At 46.1% G+C, this 27,384-nt stretch overlaps 1 protein-coding gene across 7 annotated transcripts in view; it reads right to left on the reverse strand.

Moving 5' to 3' along the window:
* Positions 1 to 731: 731 nt before the first annotated feature.
* The window catches only part of Art4 (arginine methyltransferase 4), a 195,190-nt gene continuing 168,537 nt past the window's right edge, over positions 732 to 27,384 (reverse strand). For all 7 annotated transcript variants that reach the window (XM_075671379.1, XM_075671376.1, XM_075671380.1 and 4 more), the window contains one exon: positions 732 to 3,858. In XM_075671379.1, the coding sequence (XP_075527494.1) occupies positions 3,742 to 3,858 (117 nt within the window). In that variant the 3' untranslated portion in view covers positions 732 to 3,741. The remainder of the gene's footprint in view (positions 3,859 to 27,384) is intronic.

The following is a 27,384-nucleotide window of genomic DNA, read 5'->3' on the forward strand; positions in this document are numbered from 1 at the left end:
CACAGGAAACGATCGAAGATATGAAAGTGATTTTCTCCAATCCCATAGGACTAGGCAAACCCACATAGAACCCTGGGATTTAGAAGTTGCTACAGGGATATTAATATGCAAGAGGTACTGCGATAAGAAAAAGGAGGGCGGGGAATGTGCAGTTAAGTGTGCACGAATAGAGTTTCCTGTTATTCAATGCTATGGGGAGAAAAACGAATTCAGGGATTTTACTTCTTGAAGCCACATCCAAGCGACTCCTCAGTGGGCGGGGGAGGGGGCTTCGAATTAATTCAGACCATTTGCGGTTCCTGAATGTGCACACAATGCACAGCATGTGAGCATTTTTGCATTCCACACCCGTCAGAATGCAACACAATGCCATCACCAGAGTTTGGAATTGAACCTATGGCCTCATGCTTGCGAGACAGCGACAGTGCGTCCTACTGGTGTCACAGCACACGCGGACATTTAGTTGATCGGCATCCCTAAGGTGGCAAATCAAGGCACTTACAACCTAGCTATGCATTATTTTGTATGCAGAGGGCGATAAACCAAAAGGAAGCACAACTGGCTCGTCGTTGCCTTCGTTGTGAAGTCCACATCCCCACAGCAGCTGGGCTGCTGACTCAGCCCGTTTCCCGGCAGAAAACATTCAGGTTCACCAAGCACAATAAATCTGGTTGCACAACAAGCACATACTTGGGTGTGTTGGCGAAGGTCAAGTAATCAGCCACAGCATAAGCAATGAGCCGAATGAGCAGATTTATTGCAAGATTTCCTCGGTTTCAACGAGCTCTTGGTGCCCCACACGAGAATGCCACACACAGATTTTATACAAGATACTTCACAGTCTCGGCCAGAGACAAGAAGCATATCACAGGTTCAATCCTATCCGTTTCAGTGACCAGCTCTGCGTGAGGCCACCAAAACAGTCCCCCCACTGCTGGAAGGGATACTCTTCCTTTGTCTACCGTACATCGAAAAATTAAAAGGACACAACAGCAATTCGTTCCTAGGGAAAGAGAAGGATGCTAATTTACAAATGTTTACAGAAAATGTGCCCAACACGCACACAAGCTTCCAGCAGCTACTACGCAAGAAATGCTGCTTACTTAGGCTTGGCATGGCAAACCATGCATCAAATAACTTGACCTTTATGCCACCTCCTTCAATAACATGTTTGCATGAATATAACTCAAGGGGTACTTCTGATGGGAAAAATAACAATAAAAAAGTTCATGCAAATCAAAATACACACTTTACCCGTAAGTGCACAATCAAAACAGAATGTTTTTCGCTTTGCATGGTGCACGATCCACTGCAGCATGCACTGGTGCGATGGGAGGTGCGTTGTGCTGCACTTCCAGCAGGACCAAAATGTGCTGCCACCCCAAGAAGCACCACGAGCAGGTGCTTACTGTAGTCTCCTTGGAGCATTGCCTTTATTATGCACTCCAATGGTGGAGTTCACCATATCTTTGAACGTGAAATGACTGGAGGGGGGACATCTTGTATTTGGAGCATGGTTGCAAATATGGTGCAAGACCAAGGTGGTAAACATGCACGCAAACATGTTATATTCGTGCAAATATGATATTACAAAATTTGGAGGCTGGCATATCTTCAGATCAGACACCTTTGGCAATTTTCCACATGGACTCGAACCAGGCAAAGAATAGATGCCATTCTTCCAGTACGCAATTCATTCCACGCATTTATCTGCCAGCTAGCAGCTGAAATGCACTGAATGGCTCACGCTGCCAGGCTAGTGTCCGTAACGCCACTGAATTTTCATCTCCAAGGAGAAGCTGATACCACCTGCCTTTGGCATACTAGAATGCACTGCAGTATGAGCAATGAACCAGCAGGCAATTAATCTCGACTCAGCAGCTGGCACACCCGGCTGCCGTGGGTTGAAGCAAGACACTGAACGTGTCCCAGAACCCATACACACAGAGGAAAGGAGGACAGGGAAAAACATTTGAGCACTGTTCCACCATACCTGGGTCAACTGCCAAGAAAGAACACAGCAAACACCATACAAATAATGAAAAGGCAGCTGCACAAAAAAAGTGTAGAAAAAGACACGCACACACATGTACACTTCATGGCTCACAGCCTCCTTAAAACAAGAAGCTGTAACATAGCATTAGCCAACATTACAGAGCAGCTGTGATGCGTGCATGCATATACGCATATGAACATGCACGCACACACATCAACTGTGTTGGAGGTTCGTCCAATGTTGAACACCGCGAGTACACAACAGGAGCCAAATAAGCAGTGAGGCTGGTAAATTGGATAGAGCCTCTTGTAACTACATGGAGAGGGGAATAATGGCATTGTGGTGAAGCAGCAAGCGTAGGCAGGACGTGTGCCACGGACAGCAAAGGGCAACTACACACTAGTAGACCACACTTATGTAGACAGTGTTATGTTGCTATAAACAACATTGATTACGAGTACTTATGCCAGGGCACACGCTGTAAACCGTACTGCTGGAGAGTTATGAAGATGAGGTCTGCAGTCACTACGCAAAAATTTACTTATCCCATCGTACCCATGTTTCCAGCTTGAAGCTAAACTGAACTCTCTATACATTTACAAGGTGGCTATCTGCTCAAGACAATAATACGGCAAAGATGGTCGTTTCTCTCTGGGTAAGAGACTCTATAATAAATGGGAGAATGGCAGGCCGAAGTGCACCACTTAACTTGGGGATGGTTCAACAATTAAACATATGACCATCAGTGTCTACCCAGAATGCCCATTTTATGTGCGTAGCAAGGAGAGCGAGCTGCACCAGTATGAGCATGCATATTGGATCAGCTGCCAAAGCCACAGCACAGATGCACGCTTGGTGAACTCTGCAGCTGACTGGAACAGAGCTAGTGGCTCTTGTTGTGCACACACAGTGTATTCGTGTGTGCACGCAGGTGCACACACACACACGCATACACACACATTCACTCATTCACTGTGGCAGTGACCAACCATCTGTGTGATGTGGAGAGCACCACCATGGTAGCTGGCCCTGTGGTAGCACGACATTCAGCACTCAGAACAACAGAGCCCAAAGGGAACAAGCAGCGCAGCCTTTGGGACCAGAACTTTGCGACAGTCAGCGATAACCCACACAGGTGCAACACTCAGCAGGTTGACAAAAAAGGACAGCGCACACAACCCACCATCCTCGGGAGATGCGCAGCTTGTGGCAATGTGGATAGTGCACTTGCTAAAGGAAGTCAAGTGGCATTAAACTTTAAAGCAGATATCGTGTTTCAGGAATGAGGCTGCACGCTAACATTTTCAAGAACTGAACCCCCAAATGATGGTAACCACTCAAGCTCCAACATTTTAATGTATGAATGCTCCACTTCCAGACTGCTAGGTGTGCACCAGAGCCAATCCATATACACTGGTTACAAAAACAGTGCACCTGTGCCCGACTGTGTGTGTGCAAAGGCCTCTGCACTGCACCTGTGGTGGGCCAATTATCACAGCTTCAAAGCCACCTGTCCACAGTATGCCCCCCTGTGCTCTGTTGAGCTGAATGTAACCCCTGCAATGGCATCACTGCAGCACCAGGAACCTGACAATGGAAGCTATGGCAGACAAACCACGTGGAGAGCACAGTGGCAGCGCAGACAAGACGCTGGTGAGGCAAAATTTTGAGCCTTGTTCCACGATAACCAGTTCAGTTGCTATCCACGTGTTGCGAGCACCAACTGCCAGCGGAGAGTACGACGCTCAGTTCTTGTAGGTGCCGGTGGGCATCAGGATGTTGCCTGGTGTGACATAGTCTCCAATCATGAGGCTGCTATTTACAGGAAACTGAGATGTGCTGTTGCTGAGGAGCACTTGTTGCTGCATGAGGGGGAGAAAAAACACAACTGTTCAGCTTTCATTCAAGCTATGACAGGGCAGATGTCCCATGCTTTCAGAAATATAATAGAAACTCGCTAAAAACAAGCACAATCAAGAACAAAAGTGGCACAATCAAGAACAAAAGTGGCAACCAGAAAATTCTCACGCAAAATACGCGTGGAACTGTGCTAATGAGCTCATCCACTGCAGTAGCCAGAATACAAGAGGGACATCCACAAAGTAACCTTTTATTATTATTAATATGAAGTGCCAATACCAGAAAGAAAAGTAGTGTTCGCAGTATTGCCAGATCAAGTGGTGCATAGGCCATTTTATTTTAAATGTGAAGCAACCTTTTTTAGGAATCTGTTATAGAGCAGGTCTACGTTTTGTAATAATAATCTCACACAAGTACCCTTTATGTGCCAAAAGATATATGCTCTTCATCCATGGAGGAACAAAAAAGACTATGAGGGAGCATCATGTGACTATTTTAAATCCTAAACAGAAAAACATATTAGGAAATGCATCCATGAAGCGGAGGAAGGAGCCGAGATGAACGTTTACAGTGCCTCCCTCCAGTCACCCTGGCTTCCCCATCCTCTATATGACAGCCTTTGTATATGCCTTCCGTTGCATTTTACCTGCCACACAATAGTGGAGGTGCTGGGTATCCTTTCCAGACACACTATCGTGCAAACACCATGACGGACCAGCCAGTGCTTCACATCATCACCAAAAACACCAAAAGTTGTGTTGTACCACCCCCAAGATGCCAGAACAGTCTGTTGGGATGTTGACATGGAGGACTGGCAGGTACTGTATGAATGAGTGAGCAGTCATTGGGACACAACACTCAAGTGGTCCAATGTCATCTACCTGAATGGAATAGCAAAGGTATGGTTTGAAAACCAAGAAAATAACTTGGCAGTTAAGACACTTGTAAACAAAAGCTCTGTGACCTGTCTAGTAAGCCTTTTGCAGAAAATTTGTGGGCAAAAGTTGGCGACACATGCACAGACATGGACTCATACATACAAGATGCACGGGCAATATACTGATGTGCAGAAACCATGTTACACTTGACGCAGTCATTGCCTACAGCTCAGACCACTTGAAACTGCTTATAGTGCAAGACTGGACAAAATGCACTCTTTCCTGAATCCCGTTTATCTTCCCATAGAAATCAATGCACACTTGATTCTCGTTGATTTGACCCTGATGGATCTCACGCAATTGGTCGATTTAAACTTAGACACAGATTAAAAAAAGTCACCACACACAGCTTCTGATCCGTATGGCAGTATTTGTTCGATTCTAACATAACCAGAGAAAAAAAGGTGCGCCCACTTTCTATGTGTCCAAAGTACAATACTAACGTAGAGATAACAATACAACTCTTCAACAAAGTAGAAATTTAATATATACCCGATTTTTTAGGAAGAAAAATCTGGGAAGATCTAATATGTGTTGCACAGTGGTGGCCGATTTCCTTAAGTCAGCTTCACCTCAATACAGCTGTGCTATGCAGAGTTTAACCATTTGCTAAGGGCCACAATTAGCACATGATCGGGATAGTTGGAGAAGTATAGGAAAGGCCTTTGCCCTGCAGTGGGCGTAGCCAGGCTGCTGCTGATGATGATGAAGGGCCAATTACTATACAGATATATATGAAATTTGGCCAAAGTTGTGCCAGTGCACAAAAGCGGTGACAACAGTCCTGGTAGCTACAGCACAATATTTATATTAAGCACTATAAATAATATTTTCGAAAAATTAATTGCACAACAGCTGGAGGACTTCCTTAGCAAAAATAACATGTTCTGCCTCAAATTAAGGGATATTACATGCCAAAACCATGATGTGATTGAGGCAGGCAGTAGTAAGGGAATCTGAAAATTTGGACCACCTGGGGTTCTTCAACATGCACCTAAATCTAAGTACAAGGTTGTTTTTGCATTTCGCCCCGGCAGAAACACAGCTGCCGTGGCCAGGATTTGATCCCACAACCTCTTGTTTAGCAGACCAACACCATAGCCACTAAGCAACCATGGTGGGTCGTCATTTGCCTTGAGCAGCATGGTTTCATCCTAGGAATGTCCACATCTACTGCTGTCCTTACTCTATCCCAAACCATCAAGATTATCGGAATTTTTGTCGATATAAAGAAGGCATTTGATACCATTTGTCACTCGGCACTGTCAGAAAAACTAAAGTGCTACAGTATTGTTGGTTGCTCTCACGACTTATTTTCTAGTTATTTTAAATCGTGAAAACAAAAAGTACAAATTGGTGAGTTTCAATCCGCATCAAGAAATGGCACATATGGTGTGTCACAAGGGTCCGTGATGGGCCCCATTTTGTTCTCTTTATATGTAAACAATTTCCCACGAGCACTGCAGTTGATAAATGCTTTAATGCATGCAGACAAGACTATGACATTATTTACAGGAAGTACACTTGAATCCTTGCGACACACTGTGTCCAATGAACTGCTAGCGGTTTCAAAGAGGGTTTCGTGACACGCAACTGTTATTAAATGCTGACAAGACTAAATACATTATTTTCTATTCACAAATAAAAAAACGCTTTGATTAATATATCACTACACAACCAAACAATTCAGTGCGTTCACATCACTATATATCTCGGAATTACATTTGGCAGTAACCTACATTGGAAAGAGCAAATCAACATCTATTCCATGCAAGCTGCTGGAGCACATTTTATATTCGCAGATCGCATCACACCTCGACAATAACTCTTTCTTCTATGAAAAACAGCACGGTTTTAGATCAGGCCATTCATGCGAGTCCCAGCTTTTCGAATTCACCACAGACCTTCACTTAAACTTAGATTCTTCTTTTCAAACTGACGTCATTTACCTAGACTTCTCCAAAGCCTTTGATCGCGTTCCACATCGGCGTTTAATGGCAAAACTGTCCTGCCTCCACGTTGACCCTTTAATCTTGTCATGGATTGACTGCTTTCTCCGCGAACGCTCACAATATACAGTAATAGGGAACCACAGATCGCAAAATACTACAGTCATCTCTGGTGTCCCCCAGGGATCAGTGCTGGGACCACTCCTTTTTCTGATATTTATAAATGATCTTCCTAATGCCATATCATCTTGTATCCGCCTCTTCGCAGACGATTGTGTCCTTTACCGCCGCATATCTACTCCCGATGATCAGGCTCTGCTTCAACGCGACTTAAATCTCATAGAAACCTGGTGTGCGACATGGCTTATGCAACTGAACATTTCCAAATGTAAGTTCATGCATGTATCAAGAAAGCGAAATAACCTCAGCTATCCGTATTCATTAAATTCTACACCACTCTCTGAAACAGAATCATACAGGTATCTTGGAATCATCGTGAACAAAGAACTAACATGGTCTGAGCACATTGCAAAACTTTGTACAGATGCTTCTAAGTTGCTTGGGTTTATCAGACGATCCCTCGCTTTTTCACCCCGTTCTGTCCGTCAACTCGCCTACGTAACATTCATCCGTTCGAAACTCGAATATGCCTCGGCGGTCTGGAATCCCCATCAGAATTATCTAATCGATCAGCTTGAAGCCATCCAAAATCGCGCGGCCCGTTTTATCACATCGCAGTATGACAGACGACACAGTATAACTCTTATCAAGGCATCCCTTTATCTTCAACCCCTGGCACTTCGGCGTAAAATTTCACAGCTTTGCCTATTTCACAAATTATACTATACCTTCCCGCAGCTAAGAAATTCTGTATTACACCCGCCGCTTCGCACCTCACGCCGTCTTTTCAACTCCTTAAGTTTGCAGCGCATACATGGCTCCACTAACTCATTTAATAAATCTTTTTTACCTAGCTCCATTACATTGTGGAATGACTTACCCGATTCCATAGTTACTGAAATAGAACCTAATAAATTCAGGCACTTATTAACAGCACATTTCAAGTGCTGAGCTATTTTGCCGTGTTTTTGAATGTGTATGCGTGTTTTGTTTTGTTTCCAAGTTGTTCTTGAGCCGCTGTGTCTATCTTAGTGTTGATGCTTCTAATGATGTTAATGTTGAACATGAATCCTGAACTTTGTGTTGCTTTTTTGTTGTTACCGACCATTGCATATGTAACGACTGCTCCCCCCCCTTATGTAATGCCCTAAGCCAAGGGCCTTTAAGGGTAAATAAATGATGATGATGATGATGATGAAAAAGTTGTCATTCAGCTGTTACATTCTCATAGATGCACAACTACTTTGAATTGACTTTGCTACCATCTTTGTATTTTAGCCAATTTCACTGCCACCTTAGTTATTGCAGCGAATTGTGGGGCCAAACATATGCAACTTATCTGACCCCATTACTCTGTTTACAAAAGTGGGCTATGTGTGTCATTACATTATCCACAATGCACAATGCCAATAGTACTCTTTTTGAAAGACTACGTGTGCTGTCGTTTATTACTATGTGGAACTACAAGATCATACACAAGAAATCGGTTTCGAGGGGGACGGACGTGATTACAGAAAGCAGTAATAGCAAAAAAAAGAGTAGTGGCTGTTCCGTATATTCATTCAGTGCCGCACAGGCTTAAAAAAGTTGCAAGTAGATATGATGTTAATGTTGCTTTCGCTGGTCCCAATAAGCTAGGTAAGATATGCGCTGCCCTACAGAGAAAAAAGGAGCGGGTAAAAGGCAAAAAACGAACAGATATTTGTCCAGCGAAGCACAATAAGAACAACAGTTTTACTGACTGTTGTATGGGTGTGGTTTATAATATTCCCCTTAGCTGTGGCCAGTTCTACGTAGGGCAAACGGGACAATGTATCAATCAGAGGCTAATGGAACATAAAAGGTCGTTAACCGGTGGATCGCCTTCTAATCTTTTGCTACATTGCCGAGATTGTAACTGCACACCAGAGTTGATGAAAAGATACGCGTCTTATGGTAGAGGCATGACATATCTATAATGGTGGAAGTGCGTGCGTGAGTCAGCCTTCGATTACTTTACATAAGGAAGAGATTAAGTGCCTTAACAGTTATCTCTCACGTAGACTGGCACGTGTACCCGACTGACACGTGGTGTTACCATTCTGCTTTATACTTGCTTCCCTCGCTATGTAATGCAACAAAGAGTAAACTATAACATGGAGGAATTCTGTCATCAAAATTTGATTTTTTTTTTTTGCTTCCCGTGTAATGATCGGGCCCCGAACTTGCCGCAGCGATATGTCGTGTGCCAAGTCTAGCTAATAATGATCCCGCTTACCATCTGTCGAATGCTACGCGAATGACTCTTCAAGACATACCAAGCAGTCTGCACGCACAAAACATTCTTAAGCAGATGCCTCCTTTCATTCCTTTTAGCACTTTCCGCACTACCATGACAAAAGAAAAAAGCTACGCCAAAACTTGCCTTTATTATGTGCAGGCTTTATAATGGTTGTGGTCAACAACAACAACAACAAAAGGCGTCTTTCGATTCTTCTCGTCTGCACTCGTGGGCATGTAACAAATCGCGAGTGGCAACATGACAAGACAAAGCTGGAGCTACAGCACATGGAGAACATCGGCGACATCACTCTAGTCACAGAATCAATGCTGGGGTAGAGTGTACTAGAACATGGAGAGTGTCCGGAACGGCTGCTGCGATCAATAGCACTCACGCGGCATAGTGCAGAGGTAGAATGTCTGCTTTCCACGCAAAAGACCGGGTTCACGTTTACACCGATACGTTAGAATTGTACCCTATTCACATGCCGACACTTGTAACACAGCCTACCTTTAGTGGAAATGTGCGGTATTAGAACAGTAGTGAAGACAAATGGCCGCAGTTTCTGCAGCATGCCCGCCATGTGTTTCTATGTCACTGGCAGCTAAGTGCACCCATCTGTTTCTGTCCCCTCAAAGTGGACATGGCTAAGTTATTGCTGCAAGCTTTCTCATATTAACAATATTATTCATTACTGATACGGAAGAAACTGTTTCAATGCACGAGAAGAAAAGAATGTGTTTGCCTTGCTCAGCCGGCCACCATTTTTGTTTTCGTGTGCCGCACTCTATACAGTGGCAGCAGCCTAATTGTTGACCTGTCGTCATTTCGCAGAAAAAGCGGGATAACAAAACGTTTTTTTCTTTTTGTGGGAAATTTAAACCGCGTAATGATCACACTCCTCAATTTGTGTAAATTTCTTTTACAGAAAAGTGTCATCATTATGGGAGTAAATAGGGTAAATGTTTAAGCACAGAAGGATGGATGGATGTTATGAGCGTCCCCTCTGGAACAGGGCGGTGGGTTGTGCCACCAAGCTCTTGCTATTATACTGCCTAATGTCCTACCTAGGTTAAACAATAATAGAGAGTTTTAGTTTATGGGACGCAAAGCATTGGGGCCCCTAGCGCTTGGGCGCGTTTACGTTTGCGTAAGCAAGCAGAAACACGTTATACTTTAGCAGCCCCAAACGCAAGCGCCATCAATGTCTGATCTTTCCTGCATTATTTTTTAAAATATGAAATCATCCATATAAAGTAAAGCACATAAAACTATTCTTATTAAAAGCAGTTAATAGAGAGGTTTAGCATGTCCGGCATTCAGGGTAAACGCAGGCGGACGGGGCTTGGGGCGAAGCCGTAAAGAGGAGAGGCCTGCATGGTGTAGCCACCTGGTGGCGCAATGTTCAGACAAAAACACCTAATATTGTTGTAACCAAGTTTATTCTACTTTGCTGCGGGTGTAAATTTTCGGCAGCTACACGATTACACCAGTGCCAAAAATTTACACCAGCAGCGAAGTAGAATAGGCTTGGTTACAGCAATTTTAGCCGTTTTTGTCCGTTTGAGCTTTGTACCACCAGCTGGATGCACCATGCAGGCCGCTCCCGTTTACTCTCTAGCCCCAACACCGTTTGCCTGCGTTTACCAGAATACCGGACCATGCTATACTTCTCTAATATATATAAAAATGATGTCTGTCGACACTTGGTGAAAGATTTATAAGATTATCTACCCGCTAGCTACTCGTAAGTTCTCGTACACCGCGAGAGTCACGTGAGTAACGTGACCGCAATGTTTTCAGCCACCCCAAGGACGCAAGTAGACGTAGTGATCTGCGCATGCGCAGACCGCTACGTCTGCGGAATGCGGGAGAAGGCCCACAAGACGCACGCACAATGAACCAGAAAAGCAGCGAGACAACTCGCACTTTCGTCATCTTGCAGAGGGCACAAGAGCCTCTGATTGGCTGTCTGAGCAACCGCTGCGGGTGGGCCAGGATCATTTCTTGCAGGGGGGTGTTGACGGCTCGCTCAACGCAGCGCGGTCACGGTAGGGGAGAACGGTTGGATGGAGCCTCGCTGCCGGATTTCCCCGCCACCACGAGGGAAAGCCCACTTCTGCGGGCATTTTCACGCCGCTTGACGTTCGATATATTGGGAGTCGCTGCTATTTTTGTTCGGTGTAAGCGGAATTTTTGCTATATATACTCATTGTAACTATACCTTGTCCAGAAATTGTTCAATATATAGGATAATTCGATGTAAATGAGTTCGACTGTATTTCTAGCAACCAACGTTCACTTTCACCTTTTAATTTTCCTTCCACCAGCATTTGAACCATACACTTTTTCTCCTGGTATATTTCCCACTTACTGGCTAGTTCATCCTGCGGCAACTGCACCTTCTTTGCCTGCCTGTGATTTTGGGATGCTTTCTGTCGTTCGGCAATTGTTTCTCGTATCTCCCTGTTCCACCAGCTTTTCAGTTTCTTTTTTCTATTCAACAAACGTGTTGTTTCTCTTTCCATATTTCTGTCGTTACTAAACTTAGAAGCTCACTATATTCCCACTCTTTATTTTCACAGGTGCCGACACTGCTGTACTGACATGCGTAGAACTCGACGACGGTGAGATTATCATCAGGTTTCTGCTGCACCACCGGACGATGACTCCGAGTCAGAAAATGACGCCCCATGTGCTACGCTGCTGTCACATGCGGAGCGTGTACAAGCAGTGACTGTGCTTTCAGCCGCCTATAGTGACAGTACGACCCTCTCCGAGATTCTGGCTTATCTGATTGCGCATAAACAGAACATGCAATGGCGCATTCACAATTTCTTCAAGCCTACTGCCGAGCCCTAATGAGTGTGTGGAAATAAAGGATTTTTGTTTTCTTGATCTGTTTTTTCGGACGCCTTTTATATGGACATCTCTGCAGTCCCCGTAAGGTCCGACTAAACAGTCGGCGACTGCACCTAGCCGCGCAGTCCCGAGGTGCCGATGAGCGAAATGCCTAGACGCGAGCCCGAGGAGTCGACACGCTATGTACATAGTCGCGCAGTCGGAGGCGCCAATACACATAAGGCTTAGGCGAGGGTCCAAGATGCTTGCGTACGATGTGCTTGATCGCCAAGTTAGAGACTCCTCTGTGCGAAATGCTTAGCAGTGGGTTCGAGCATTGCGTGTGCAATGTGCTTGGTCACAAATTCCGAAACACCCAAGTGCTGAAACGCTTAGCCGTGTGTCGATTACCCGCGCGAATCTTGGTCACAATGTACGTGTCGCTGAGGCTTAGCTGCAGGTCTGAGGCATCCACAAACGTAGGGATCGGACACGCTACCATAGAATAAAGAACCATGATGCTACTGCCATGTCCGCGTAGTGCCCGTTTTGACTCGCAAGTTGCAAAGAGCCGACCAGTCAACGCGTGCACCGGACCAATGGCGAACCACGCTGGAGTCACGTGGTGGGGCGCGGCCAATCGGAGACTCCGGCATGACCTTCGATCATTTGCTCTTTGTATGCTTGTTTCTTTATGGAGGAGGTAGCTGAAGTGGCAAATTTGAACATGGAGAAATGTGCTTTCCAATGACAAGATGGCGGCACTCGATCGCGCCATTCCGGAGATATTGTGGCTTGAAAAATGCTGTTTTTTCTTTATTTACGTGAAATTTATCGCCACCTTGGCTGATAAAACAAATTTTTCAGAGCACTTATATATGGTTTGCAGTTATAATATTTCAGAATCAGATAGAAAAAGAGTAATAGAAATTGAAATAGTGATTTTCAAAAATTTTATTTTTTGGCCATTTCTCGCTATACGAAAGCCGCGTCCTCCCTTAATATGCACTGTAATGTGAATGTACAAACAAGCAAACAAACATTGAAGCATAAAATGTCTTTTCACATAGTCTTTTCACTTCCTTTCTGATCACAAGGACGTCATTGAGTGTTCTCGCACCAAAGTCGAATTTTCGCTTTCGCGCTTTCCGACGTTTCCAAAGACGGCATATTTTACCCGATGCTTCTAAACTTCGTGCTGTCACCAATTTCCCGAAACCAACGACCCTGAAGGAACTTTGAAGCATCATCAAGCTCTGCTCATACTTTCATCGTTTTATCCGGAATTTTGCTTTTATCATTGCTCTGTTAACCCAACTTTTGCGAGCCAACACCGCCCTTCCTACCTGGTCCCCAGCTTGTGACGACGCGTTTACATCATTGCGCCATCTGTTCACATCGCCGCCCATACTGCGCATAGGACTTGGTGCTGTCCTCGCTCAGTGCAGAAGTGCATACGGCAAATATGTGGTAGCCTACACCAGCAGGACACTAAATAAGACCGAATCTAATTACTCCATAACTGAAAACGAGTGCTTAGCTATCATTTGGGCCTTTGGAAAATTTCTACCATACCTGCACGGCCGTCCCTTCAATGTTGTTACCGACTATCATGCCCTATCTTGGCTGTTGACATTGAAAGCCCCATCAGGCCGCCTCACTCGCTGGGTTTTCTAGTTGCAAGACTCCAACGTGCATTGCCTATCGGCCTGGTCACAAACACACCGACACAGACCCTCTCTCTCGCTCCCCCACGTCAAGTGACACGACTTCCCTTTCTTTCGCCGCCAGTGCTAATTGATATTGCTGCGGAGAAGCGTAAAAATCCATGGATTGCAGCTCTTTTGGATTGCCTATCTGACCCCCTGGCGACTCACCCTTCCCATGCTCTCTGCTGTCAAGCTTCTGCTTCTGCCTTTACGGTATGGGATGGACTACTCTATTGCAGCAACTACGCTTCAAATGGCTGCAAGTGGTTGTTCGTCGTCCCTTGCCACTTCTGCGCAGATGTGTGCTCTGTTTTCCATGCAGACCCATAATGCGATTATGCTGGCCTCTTCAAAACGTACACTAGGCTCCGCTTGTGCTTTTATTGGCGTGGGATGTACAGTTTTCTGCAGAAGTACATCCACTCATGTTCAGAATGCCAACGCTGCAAGTCTCCTGCTTGCCATCTTTGTGGTCCTTTGCAGCGAATCCCAAGCCCCTCCTGACCATTCGAATGCATCGTCATCAACCTCTACGGCCCTCTATCCTACACACCTACTGGGAATCGCTGAAATGTTGCTGCCGTGGATCACCTTACGCGTTACACAGAAACAGCTGCCCTACCAACCGCCAGAGCCCAGGACATTGCACCCTTCCTTTTACAAGACTTCGTACTTCACCATGGTGCGCCCTGAGAACTTCTCAGTGACAGAAGATGCGTCTTCCTTTCCAAGGTAGTTAATGCGGTTCTTACTCCATGCTGTCCTGCCCGTTGCACCACTACTGCCCATCACCCGCAGACTAACCGTATGACTGAGTGATTGAATCGCACTTTGGGCGATATGCTATCCAAGTACATTGCGTCCGACCACACCAACTGGGACCTCATTTTACCATACCTTCCAGTACCTATAAATGACCGTGACACGATTCTCCCGTACCGACCTGACCTATTGGAGTGCACGTTACTGTCTGAAGTTTCCAGATACGCCGAGGAATGCTGCCAGCTAGCTCACTCTCTTACGACTGAAGACCAACAGCAGCAAGAGTTCCGCCGAGATGACGACCGAACCACCAGCTCATATCAGCCGGACTCTTTAGTCTGGCTCTGGATACCTTCCACCACCCCCGGTCTTTCCTCCAAACTCCTAGCCAAGTACCACGGTCCCTACTGCGTCGTGCAACAGACATCTCCTGTAAATTACCTTGTCGAGCCTCTCCCGCTGACTTGTAAGTGAGCGTAAGTGAGACTGTGCACATGCACTGACATGCAATGCACATGCAGTGCAGGATGGCGCCCTCTTCTTCAGAGAAAAGTTGTAGCGAAGAAGACAGGCGTGTGCTTCAGGCGTATCGGCAACGCCTCGCTCGAGAACAGAGCTTGCGCGCCCGGTGCCCGACACTTGATCAAAAGACCTGCCTGTGTATTGTGCAACGTTCTGGCTTGTTAATTAAACCAACTCACTATATATATATATATATATATATATATATATATATATATATATATATATATATATATATATAGAGAGAGAGAGAGAGAGAGAGAGAGAGAGAGAGAGAGAGAGAGAGAGAGATCAGATCGCTTGCAGTACTAACAATTGCACCGATTCTACCGTTCCCGATTGTACCGCATGTGTCAGACCCACCTTCTTGGTTCTAATTACCTGTAGTGCATAAGCAATAAAAGACCGAAATCTTTGTTTCTCCCATGGGAACATCAGTCATCTGGCCCATTGCGCATGCTGTTATTTTCCCGCTGGTAAGCATGCATTTACTTTGATCGTAGAATTTGATCTTATGAGGTCATTCAGCATGCAAATATATATGCATGCAGGGTGTCCAAGCTAACTTTAGCCAGAGTTTAAAAATATGCGAATGCCATGTAACTGGACAGAATCAAGGTAACATTGTTTTGCGTCATTCGGAGATACTCAAATTATTTATTCGTTTCACGTAATTAGATAATTAGTCTTAATTAATGAACCAACTTCTCAAATATAATAACAGGGTGTCTACAAGTTCAGATTTTCAAATTCCCTGAGTTTTCCAGGCTTTCCCTGAGTGCCTTTGATAAATTGCTTGAATGACACAGATGGGCTGATACCATGTCGCCCCATGGTAACACTCTCTAGTAAGCATGTTAAAAAAAAAGACAACTTAATCCAGTTTGAATGGTAAGGAGCAGTGTTTATTTTATTCAAAAAGAAAGCAGAAGGGAAGGGTTAGTAAAATGCACAACGAAAAAAAATATATTCGAAAAAAGTAAAACACATTGTTGAACGTTCCTAAATACGAATAAAAAGGAGATGCATAAAGAAGCATATTTTTAAAGATGAGCTATTTCTATCAACTGATAGCAAGCTCATTGGTGTGAGACCCGAACTTTGTCACAAGTGAGATCCTCTCACAGCAGCTGTAAAGTCAACCTCAATTGTCCCGACATACTCTCAGCCCACGCAGAATGTTTCAATGTTGCATTTCACTGACTTAAGGAGTTTATTTTGGTTTGTATTAGGAACGCCTGCATCTTGGCATCAAACACTGTTTTTTGAGCTCAAGCTCCTTTAAAGAAGCGGCTGTGCGCTTCCTTTCCCGTTCATTCTTCAATGCATAGGTCCTTTCTGTTCTCGTCCTCCTTCACCACACATTTGCTCCACGGACCATTTGAAGCATCCTCATGGTCAGTTGTACAGTCATTGCAGGGCGTCTACCAAGTTTACATTTTCAAATTCCCAGAGTTTTCCAGGTGTTCCCCGAGTGCCGTTGAAATATTTCCTGAGTGACACAGAACTTTGTTTTATGTCAAGATGGGCTGACACCATGTCATCCGATGCTGTCTCTCTCTAATAAGCACGTTAAAAAATAAAAACAACTTAATTCAATTTGAATAATAAGGAGTAGTGTTCATTTTATTAAAAATAGAAAACTGAAAGGAGGGGTTAGCAATAAGCACAGCTAATAAAATATCTTCGAAAAAAAAAAAAAGGTAAAGCCCAATGCAAATCGAGTCGAGCATTTTCAAATACGAATAAAAAGAGATGTATACAAAAGCAAATTTTTTCAAAAATGAGCTATTTATATCAATTGATAGCAAGCTCATTGGTATTAGGTCCGAACTTTGTCACAAGTGAGATTTTCTCAGCAGCTGGAAAGTCAAGCTTAACTGTCCTGACATACCCTCAGCCTGCGCAGAATGCCTCAGTGTTGAGTTTCACTGCTTTAAAGAGTTTATTTTGGTTTCAACAACAGTCACCTGCATCACTGCATCAGTCAACACTTTGCTTCTTGAGCTCAAGCCATGCTCTTCGGAAAAGAATCCGTGCCATTTGTATTTAGACAACTTTAAGTAAATACTTACTTAAACACGCGCCGCACGCAGAGTTTGTCGCGGTGCCATAAGGTGGTGCACCATGTCCAGAGGCAAGCGTGAGAGAAAAGCCAAGCTGCAGTAAGCGACGCATAAACGATGCGTTTCGGATGTGGCAATATGGTTCGTCACTGCAGATCTTCGATGCTAATCGCATCAACGTCAACAGTTATCCTGAGTTGCCAGAATCACCAGTTGCAGAACCGGAAAACGAAATGACCAGCAAACGGAAAAGTAAGCGACGTAGATTACGTTGCACGTACTGAGGCCTGAACATGTGACAAGTGGTCCCATGATAGTTCAGCGGTCTAATTTTGTGTAGTTACGCATGCTATGCCAGAGTCACAATGCTGCAGTTATTAATTCGAAACCATTACAGTCAACGACCGATTTTTCGGACCCTCTAGGGAACATAGAAATGTTCGAAAATTCTGGCAGTCCGAAAAACTGAATGCATGCAAAAAAACGCACCTTTTTTCTTTTTTTTCTCGGATCTAGAGGTAAAGGGCGAAGTACCAGGCTTCCGAAACCCTGCCAAAGCATCAGTGAAGTGGCTATAAAAAGAGGCGTTCAAAAACTCTGTATGCAGCCGACTGCCGGTTTATTATGTACATGTGCATCGTCGGGCAGCCAGTGTTATTGCTGCAGTGGCTTGAAGAACTTGTTGATTGTTGTTTGGACGGCGTTCCGGTTGCACGCAATCATATTCGCCTCGATCTGAGCAAGGGTCATGTCAACACGGTTGTGTCAGCACTTGACACAACAGCACAACCATACACCATGCTAGCCAAAACGTGGCCTGCGCAAACAAACGAAACGGCGCCGCTCCGGAAACTCCACAGGAGGCGGAAGTGCGGCGATGAACATAGCCAGCGTGGCCAGACCAAATCGGTGTGCGACGGCTAGATTTGACTAGTTGTGGGTCAAAGCGGTGATGTGCTTCGGCTGCAAGTCGATTTCCTTCCCAAGGGCACTGCACGAGGAGCCACAGGAGTCGCGTCAAAAAGTCCGGGAAATTGGATGGCGGCGGAAGGGGGGGGGGGGGGGGGGTCGAGCGTCCAAAACTTTGGATGTCCTTATACATTGATTCTATGGGGCTCGTGGCGGTGCCACGAAGACGTCCGAAATATCAGGCATGTCCAAAAGTTCAGTCATTGTCTGTATATCCTTCATTACTCGAAAATCTGGCTTTGTAGTCGGCGGCGCGACTGAATGATGGTACAAAAATGGCCAATGGCAAAGAGTAAAACCACACCAAAAAATTCATCACCCCTTCCACTCTGTGAGGAAGGACGAGCAGCAAAGCTGTAATGTGTTTTACCTCAATCGACACCTCTATGTATACATAGGTATTATTATTATTATGATTCTTGTAAATGTGCGCCTAGTCGATACGTGGATCGTGTGAAATATCTCAGAGTCTCTTTAGATAGTAACTTATCGTGGCAACATCACTTATCACTTATTTGTTCTAAACTGAGGTCAGTATCTTGGCTGTTTAATATAAAAAGTGTCGCACCCTAGCCTGCTAAAAAGCTCAAGCTCCTTCAAAGAAGAGGCAGCTCAGTTCCTTTCCCGATCATTCCTCAATGCGACCGTCCTTTCTGTTCTTGTCCTCGTACCGCCGCGCGCTTGCCCCACGAACCATTTGAAGCATTCTCTTGGTTAGTTGTACAGTCAACATCCAATTTATTGGACTCCCTAGCGGCCGCGAAAACGTCCGAAAAAATGAATGTATGTCTTTTACTGCCCTTAAAGGCTCAAATCGCAACAGGCATGTCTGAAAAAGCTCTAAAGGCTTGCCAGTACACTTATTATGCATATCAGTGCTCGTACTATGACAGGAAATGGCAGGTGCATGTGTATAGTTATTGAATACCCACTTTGTCCCACGACAGTCACCACTTCCCATACTTGTTAAGCTTCGCTGCAATGCTTCCCATATGCTGAGAACGCGTCCAAGGCATCGAGGAGTGTGGACGCACTCGCATCACGCTCCGCAATTTCCATGTTTTTCGTGTGGTCCAGTTCTTCGAACCTACGAAAAGTGCACCTCATCGTTTCCGGGAAGTCAAGCGGCAGCCAGGGAGGCCAGAATTTTGGCCCTTGGACCATTTTTCACGGAAATACGACCAAAGGATTGCTACCTCCACAAGTGAGCCAGTGTAGGCCTACCGACGAGTAGCGAGCGGCGGCAGCCGCGACGCCAGCTGCGACTCCGCCACTGCCGCGACGCCGACGCAGATGGCGTCTCAAACTCCTGCGCGTTGTGCGAAAAGCGGTTCAGCGGGAAGAGCTTCGACCAGCCATGATTCCAACACCGAAGAGCACATGGATTGCACGGACATCCGACTGCACCAGGCGATGGCCACCGACGCAGGGATAAGCCCATCACCGTCCACCATCAACAGCGGTGAGAATACGACCGACAAACGCATTCAAGACGCCCAAGAGGGATGGACCACAGTTGTGTCCGTCAGGGAAAGAAAAATGCAACGGAGAGAACGTGCGCAGGAGCACCGGAAGAACGAATCTCCAAAGAACGCAGACAAGCCAAGATTTCGCACGAGACGCAACGGGAAGAAACTACCACCCTTGCCAAAGGACGATTTCAAGGTCATTGTGAGACCGCATCAAGGACTCCCGCTTCGAGCAATTACAACTCCCGTGATGGCCCGTGCTATTATAGAGGCTTGCAATGAACAGATCCAAGGTGAGCAGTTTCTGCTACGTATTAAGCCTGGATCGAACATTGTAATTGTTTCAACCCCAGAAAAGGAAGTCGCAAACACATTGCGCCAGATTACATCACTCAAGATAAATGGAAAACCCCATGCGGTGAAAGCGTATGTAGCTCTGGGGGACGGAGCCGTTCGGGGGGTAATCCACGGACTCACCCCACATACGCCCTCAGACGTCCTTAAATCGAAAATCAGAGTGCGCACGCTGAATGTGGAAGTCGCTCACGCACGAATGCTGGGGGACACTAAGAGTGCCGTCATTGTATTCTTCGGAAACATAGTACCAAGATATGTGTACTACGAGGGAGGCGAAATGGCCTGCTATCCGTATCGAAATACAGTGCAAGTCTGCAAAACATGTCAAAGGGTGGGTCACAGAACTGATGTGTGCCCACAACCGGAACTGTGTGTGTGTAGGATTTGTGGAACGGCAGATCCTGCAGACGGACACGAATGTAACCCGAAGTGTGCCTCATGCGGTGAAGCCCACCTAACGGGGGACCGAAGCTGCAGAAAGCGTCTAAAACCGGTCCGCCGACCAGAACCGTCGTCAGGACGCCAAGAACGGAAGCCATCAAAGGAACGCAGCCTCAAGCGTAAACAAAGGTGGTTCGAGTCGGAGGAAGAAGAGCACGGATATACCTTGGAAGGATCTATTCCCTTCGACCAGGAAAATTTCCCGGAAGTACACCGTCAAGAAACCGGGCGGGGACCAGAGAAGTCCAAGATGAAGAACGCAACACCTCAACACCCTCAGTCCAGGGAAACCATTGGCCAACCACAAATGGCGGCACCAAAGGTAAGCTGGGCGCAAGTTGCAGCTCCCACTGCACAACATCATGCGAATCACAAATCGGTAGCGGATCAGAAACTTATAGAAGAAAATAGATCACTAAAAGCCAGTCTGGCAGAATTGAAGAAAGAGATGGCTGCCCTTAAGCAAACAATACACGACCTCGCAGACAAAACAAAAGAAGCGTCTACAACACATGTTAGTAAACCGACACCAACATCAGAAGAGCCCATAGGCAAGCAGCTGGAAACAATCACACATCAAGTACAGATAATGTTCGCAGAATTGCGTGCTCTTAAGAGACACGTAGACGACTCCCTAAGCTGCATCAAAGTAACCACACGAAAACGCATTAATGATAGCCCAGGAGCTCCTACCCGTCGTCCTAAAGTGATAGAGACGACGGATAGCGATAGTACCATTCATGGCTGACACGACACACAGAAACACTGAAAACCTTGAGGTATGGCAGTGGAATTGCCGTACGTTACGTAACAAACATGCTGCCCTTGCACAATATATACAGTCAGCGCCAGTCCTACCCGACATTATACGCCTACAAGAAATTGGGCAAATTACACAAAAACTAAAAGGATACGAGACGTATTCCAATCCTGATTATCCTAGGGTCGCCAGCTTTGCGAGAAAAGACCTGGCCCTCAGCGTCACGTATATGCCACAGCACGACACACAGTATCAAATACTAACGGTGTGGCCATGCAAAAGAAATAAAGCCAAGAGTGTAATCGTAAATATATACAGTCCTCCTCGAGAGCGAGCACCATGCTTCGATACCCTACTAATTTATGCAATATCAGACATGGAGCGAAAAGACAAGCTGCTAGTGGTTGGTGACTTCAATGCACCACACTCCGCCTGGGGTTACAACAAAGACTCAGTGAAGGGAAAATCACTAGTTGAGACGACAGATCGATACGGGTTAGAACTCATTACCATACCGGGGTGTTACACACGTTTAGGCAATAGTGTAGCGGCGGATACAACCCCAGATCTAGCTTTCTCGAGCCATCCAGGGGAGACGCGGTGGACAAATTTGGAGGAAAATTTGGGCAGTGACCATAACATTGTCTCGATAGGTATCAATTCCCCCAAAATCCGTCGCTCCCTAGGGAGGGCTTGCATTACAGACTGGACTGTATATCGAGATAAACAAGAGAAGCTCATTTTCCCAGAAGATATTGAAACCTGGGTGGAGCAAATACGCGAAACACACGAAAGATCAACGAGGGAGATTGCTACAACATCGGATATAACAGCGGTAGACAGCCGCCTCATACATTTATGGGAAGCACGCAGAAGCCTGACGAGACGATGGAAAAGACAAAGATTAAATAGAAAGCTCAAAATACGTATAGCTCAACTAACACAGGAGGCTAATGCTTATGCACAAACACTAGAAAACAATAATTGGCACCAATTCTGTGAATCTCTACAAGGAACCTTACACACAAAAAATACATGGGCCATTTTGAGAAGCATGATAGATCCTGCAAGTACAAAAACAGCGACGAACCGAGATCTGCGATTGCTTGAATGCGAATTTCGAGACGCTGACACCCATCTCCTACACACACACTAGAAGACATGTATATAGGAGCAAATTCCACGCAAAACCATGATACTCCCACATATTTAGGAAGGAACAATGAGGAGCTAGATGCCTCTATATCGGTGGCAGAGGTTTTCGCGGCAGTGCAAACTTTCAAGAAAAATACGGCGCCTGGACCGGACAAAATAACAAACGCCATGATTCGCAATCTTAGCCTCAATGCTTTAACAGGGCTAACAGATCTTTTTAACAAACATGTATGGACTGAAGGAGGTCAAATCCCACAGGCATGGAAGCATGCAGAGATAATTCTAATACCGAAACCAGGGAAACCGAGGGACATAAAAAACCTCCGACCCATATCCCTTACCTCATGTCTGGGTAAGCTTTTTGAAAAGGTTATACAGATGAGACTCACTAGGTACATAGAAAACAACAACCTTTTCCCGGAAACTATGTTCGGCTTTAGACAGCATATGTCGGTACAGGACGTGTTTCTCCTACTGAAAGAAGAAGTATTAAACACAGAGAGAGGAAATGCAGACAGATTCATAGTAGCATTAGATATCAAAAAAGCTTTCGATACCATCTCGCACGAAAGCATTTAAACGGAACTATCGAACATGCACTGCGGACAGCGCGCTTATGAATACATAAAATCCTTTCTAGACAACCGCACAGCCACGATAGGGCTAGGATCCACCCGCTCAGATGTTCTACAGACCCCCAAAAGAGGAACGCCGCAAGGTTCAATTCTTTCACCGCTACTCTTCAATATAGGGATGAAAGGACTAGCGGTGAAACTACAACGGATCCCAAACTTAGGACATGCGATTTACGCGGACGACACAACTCTCTGGACCGCAAAGGGATCTCTAGGGGAACGTCAGGAAACCCTCCAGAAGGCAATTGGCATTGTTGAGGATCATGTAACACAAGCTGGCATGAATTGCGCCCCGGAGAAGTCCGAACTAATCCGAGTAAGAGCGCCTTATACACGAAAGGACGATAGACTTCCGATAAAGCTTGCTCTGGGAGGTCAAACAATACAGGAGGTATCTAAAGCTCGGATACTCGGACTATGGATACAGGAAAATGGAGCAGTAGGGCACACGATCGCAAACCTCCGGAAAACGGTTAACAGCGTGTCTAGGATGATAAACAGAGTAGCAAGAAACAGAAAAGGCTTCAAGGAGGAAGAGACGATAAGGCTCGTACAGGCATTTATCATAAGCCGTATAACCTTTGGCCTTCCTTTCCAAAAAGTCTCAAACTCAGAGGAAACTAAAATAAACGCCCTTATACGCACAGCTTATAAGGCGGCGCTTGGTCTACCGATTTGCGCTAGCACGACCCTTTTTAATGCAATGGGTATTAGCAACACGTTTGAAGAACTCGTGGCTGCAACACTGATCGCACAACGAGAAAGGCTCAATTCCACGGAGCAAGGTCGAACACTTCTCCGTCGATTAGGGTATCCACTCAGACCGGCACATTGTAACGACCAAACAGAACTACTCCCACCGAACATACGAGCGCAGATCTCTGTGTCCCCAATCCCTAAAAACATGAGCGAGAAATACCACAGACAACGGCGCCTTGCACGGGCCAGGACACTCGAACGCAGGTTCGGTAGAAATCCGGAGGTTTATTACACGGACGCGTGCAAACAGGATAGCAAAACTTTCACTGTGGTAGCCACAAACGCACAAACTACTATTTCCGCAACAGTCAGAACAGGGTTGGTGGCCACAGCAGAGGCTACTGCGGTGGCTCTGGCTATACGTGACGCTGAAAACAGAGCACGTTCTGCGGTAATACTAACTGACTCGCAGTCGGCATGTCGCCTTTTCATGGCAGGCACCCTGCCCAAACTCACCGTCAAAATCCTAGGAAGAAATCTCACGGAACACCACGTTATTACGTGGTGTCTGGCGCACGCCGGAGTGAGCGGTAACGAGAGGGCGGACCGCCTCGCTCGAAAATATAGCATCCGAGCGACGGAACGCACTCTTGTAGAATCTCCGATCACAGCAAAAGATATCTTGGAGGCACAGAGACGAGGAAGGCAATGGTATAGCTTTCCAGACACATCCTTGGACTCAGCGCAAATGCGGGACTGGCGCCGACTACAAACCCGTACATACCCACACCTACTCCTACTACACCACATACACCCCACCCGGTATCCCAACACTTGCCCTTGGTGCGGAGGGCGGCCATCTCTTGACCATATCACATGGTCGTGCCAGAGTCGGCCACAAGAAATCCAATCACCCCTTATGGGGCAAAATTCCAACAGTAGGCAGTGGGAGGTGTGGCTAGCCAGCACGGTGCGGGAGGACCAACTGGCCCTTCTCGACCAAGCCCGGCGTGCCGCGATCGCCAGTGGGGCCCTGGACTGAGGGACCCACCCACTGGACCTGAGTGTGATTTTTTTTTCTTTTTTTAAATAAAAGTTTTATACTACTACTACTACTTCCCATATGCTTCAACGTGTAATGTCGCTGTGCTGAGGTGAAGCTGCCTTTCGGAACCGGTATTATGCAATGCGCCATGCTTCTAGCCTTTGAAGCCAATCACGAGGATTACAGTAGCAGATTCGGTGCCATTGCTGACAGCAGCGAATCTTTTCAATGAAAAGCGTGGCTACAAATAGTAACCTTAATAAAAATGTTGAAGCCACTAAGTCTCGCATTGCCGCTGTGGTGGCTACGGCTGCCAGCGGACTGCATGCGAGATAATAAAAACTGCAGTGGTGCTTTTGATTAATGCTGTTTCGGCCTTGTGGTCGTGGCAAAATGTTAGGAAATTCGGACGGCAAAGGGTTCTTGCGTCCGAAATTTCAGACGTTCTTATAGATTGACTATATGGGGTACATGCTATGTGGCACCGTGAAGCTGTCCGCATTATCGGGAGTGTCCCAAAAGTCAGGCATCTGGAAAATGGGTCATTGACTGTAAACTCGCAATTCCTCCAGCCGACGACACAGAGTCAAAGACAATTTGTTGCGATTCCTCTCTTTTACTCGAGCCAGCATTAGGACGACTTTCCTTCCCTTTCAATAAAGCGATCCCTAATTTTCCCTGATAGAAGCACAAATTCAACGAGTTTTCTCTGAGAATTTCTAGAGTGTTCAAAATCTCCGAGAATCCCTGGTTTTCACGGTTGGTAGATCCGCTGCATTGGCCGATTTTTCGGATTCCTAGGGGCCGCGAAAACGTCAGAAAAATCAGGCAGTCGAAAAAAATGAATGCATGCCTTTTACTGCCCTTAAGGGCTAAACTCGCCGCAGGCACACCTGAAAAAGCTCTGAAGCCATGCCAGTACTCTTATTAGGCATAGCAGTGCTTGTACTGTGACAGGAGATGCAGGTGCACGCGTGCATAATGAAGGAATACCTACTGTACCCGTGAGAATTGCCTTTTCCCAAGCTTGTTATGCTTCTCCACAATACTTTTGCATATTCTTCACTGCGTAACAATACTGTACTAAGGCAAAGCTAAGTTTCAAGAACTGGCATTAAGCACCTCGCCGTGCTTTCCAAGCTTCAACGCTAATCGTGAGGACAACAAAGGCGGCGTCTGTGCCACTATTGACAGCGATGAATTCTTTCAGTAAAAACACGGCACCAAACGGCAAAATGCTTAATAGCGAAAGTCGAAGCAGCTAGGCCTAGCGTTGCCGTTGTAGTGGCTACAACTGCCAATGCATCTGCGTGCAAGAGCGCCGGTTTGAGGTGGCGAGGTAATCAAAATGGCGACGGTGGTGGCTTTGATTAATGCCATTTAGGGCCTGCTGTTACTGCAAGATGTCCGGAAAATCGGACGGCGAAGCGTTCCTGGAAACTCCTCCAGCTGATGGCACGGCATCATAGATAATTCGTTAAATTTCTCTCAGTTACTTCATGCCCTTTAAATAAAATTACAGCTAATTATTCCTGATAGAAGCACAATTTCCCTCCCCAGCGACATTCCGGTACTAGCCCGATGACGAAAGGATTCCTCATAATCTGTGTTATAAATACTCAACTACTCGTATTAAAAATATCATTTCATTCGATTATAAGACGGAAAAAAATGCTACTTGTCTACGTCTATTCGATTCTAAGAAAAAATAACATTTTGACGTTACCCTTCAGTAATATGGGTGTTCGAAAGGTTTCGTTTTCGCTCGACTCTGCGCCGCGCACGCTTTGGAGTTTCAGTAGTTTCATTATCGCGTTGTGCTGTGAGGGTTCTGCTGGCTCGCGAAACTTTCATTTGGAACAAGCAGCGAGAATGCCACGTCCATGTGATGTCGTGGGAAGCCCTCGTTGCTTTCCCGCTCCGGAGAGCCGGTGTCGAGGCCGCCGTCGTAGTACGCAACGACGCCGGCAGTGCGAGCCCTCAGCAGCAGGTCGCGCTCGTCGGTGCTCAAATCGCTGAAGTTGAGCCCACCATCGCGAGCCAATCTGTCGGTGTCAGGGTCCATTGCGACGAGCGTCGAAGTTAGCGTCATAGAATGAAGTACCAGCTTATGTGCGTCTTGCGCTGGAGTTTGAGGTATAGTAGCAGCGCCTGGTGGCGGTGCGGGAAACGACATCTGGGTCGTGCCAGCTTGGGTCGTATTGAGCCCTGGCTGTGGCGAAGCACGTTTCTAGGCCGAGTTTTGCGTCGATTCGCACATTTTTATGCCCTGTTGCGAGTGCGAAAAGGCTCGTCCCTTCTCATAGACCACGCTGCGAGCTCGCCGCAGCCTATAGTTTAACGAAAACGGACTCTCCGTGTGCCGTGGGACGTAATGTGGGACGTAATTCGTTTCCCCTTCCGCTAGCCACCATACTCCCGCTTTCGCCCTGCTGTCGGCTCTGTCTTGGCTCTGTTTCTGGCCGCGCGTTCGCGTTTTGCGCAGAAAAGCCGTAGCGCCGTCTGCGGACGCCGTTCTACTCACCGATGGCGCAACGTCACTATGAGACCATGATGTCAGTACTCCTCGATCGGAGGGCGGGCGATTTGAACTGCGCTAGAGGTACGCGGACGCTTCAGAACGCATTTTCTCTTAAGATAAGTCTCTCCTTGGCACGAAACAAGCGTTTCGACATTTCTGTGATGGTATTTCAACAGTCCACGTTGACTTAATAGTAACCTTTAGTGTCCCTTTAAACATGGCAAGTTTCGGGAACCTTTATTCAGCCAACGCGTCCCAAATGCGAAAACATACTTTGGAATCCCTGACGTCACGCTGTCATACCCGCGCT

This window comes from Dermacentor variabilis, chromosome 10 (genome assembly GCF_050947875.1).
Source record: "Dermacentor variabilis isolate Ectoservices chromosome 10, ASM5094787v1, whole genome shotgun sequence".
NCBI lineage: Eukaryota > Metazoa > Arthropoda > Arachnida > Ixodida > Ixodidae > Dermacentor > Dermacentor variabilis.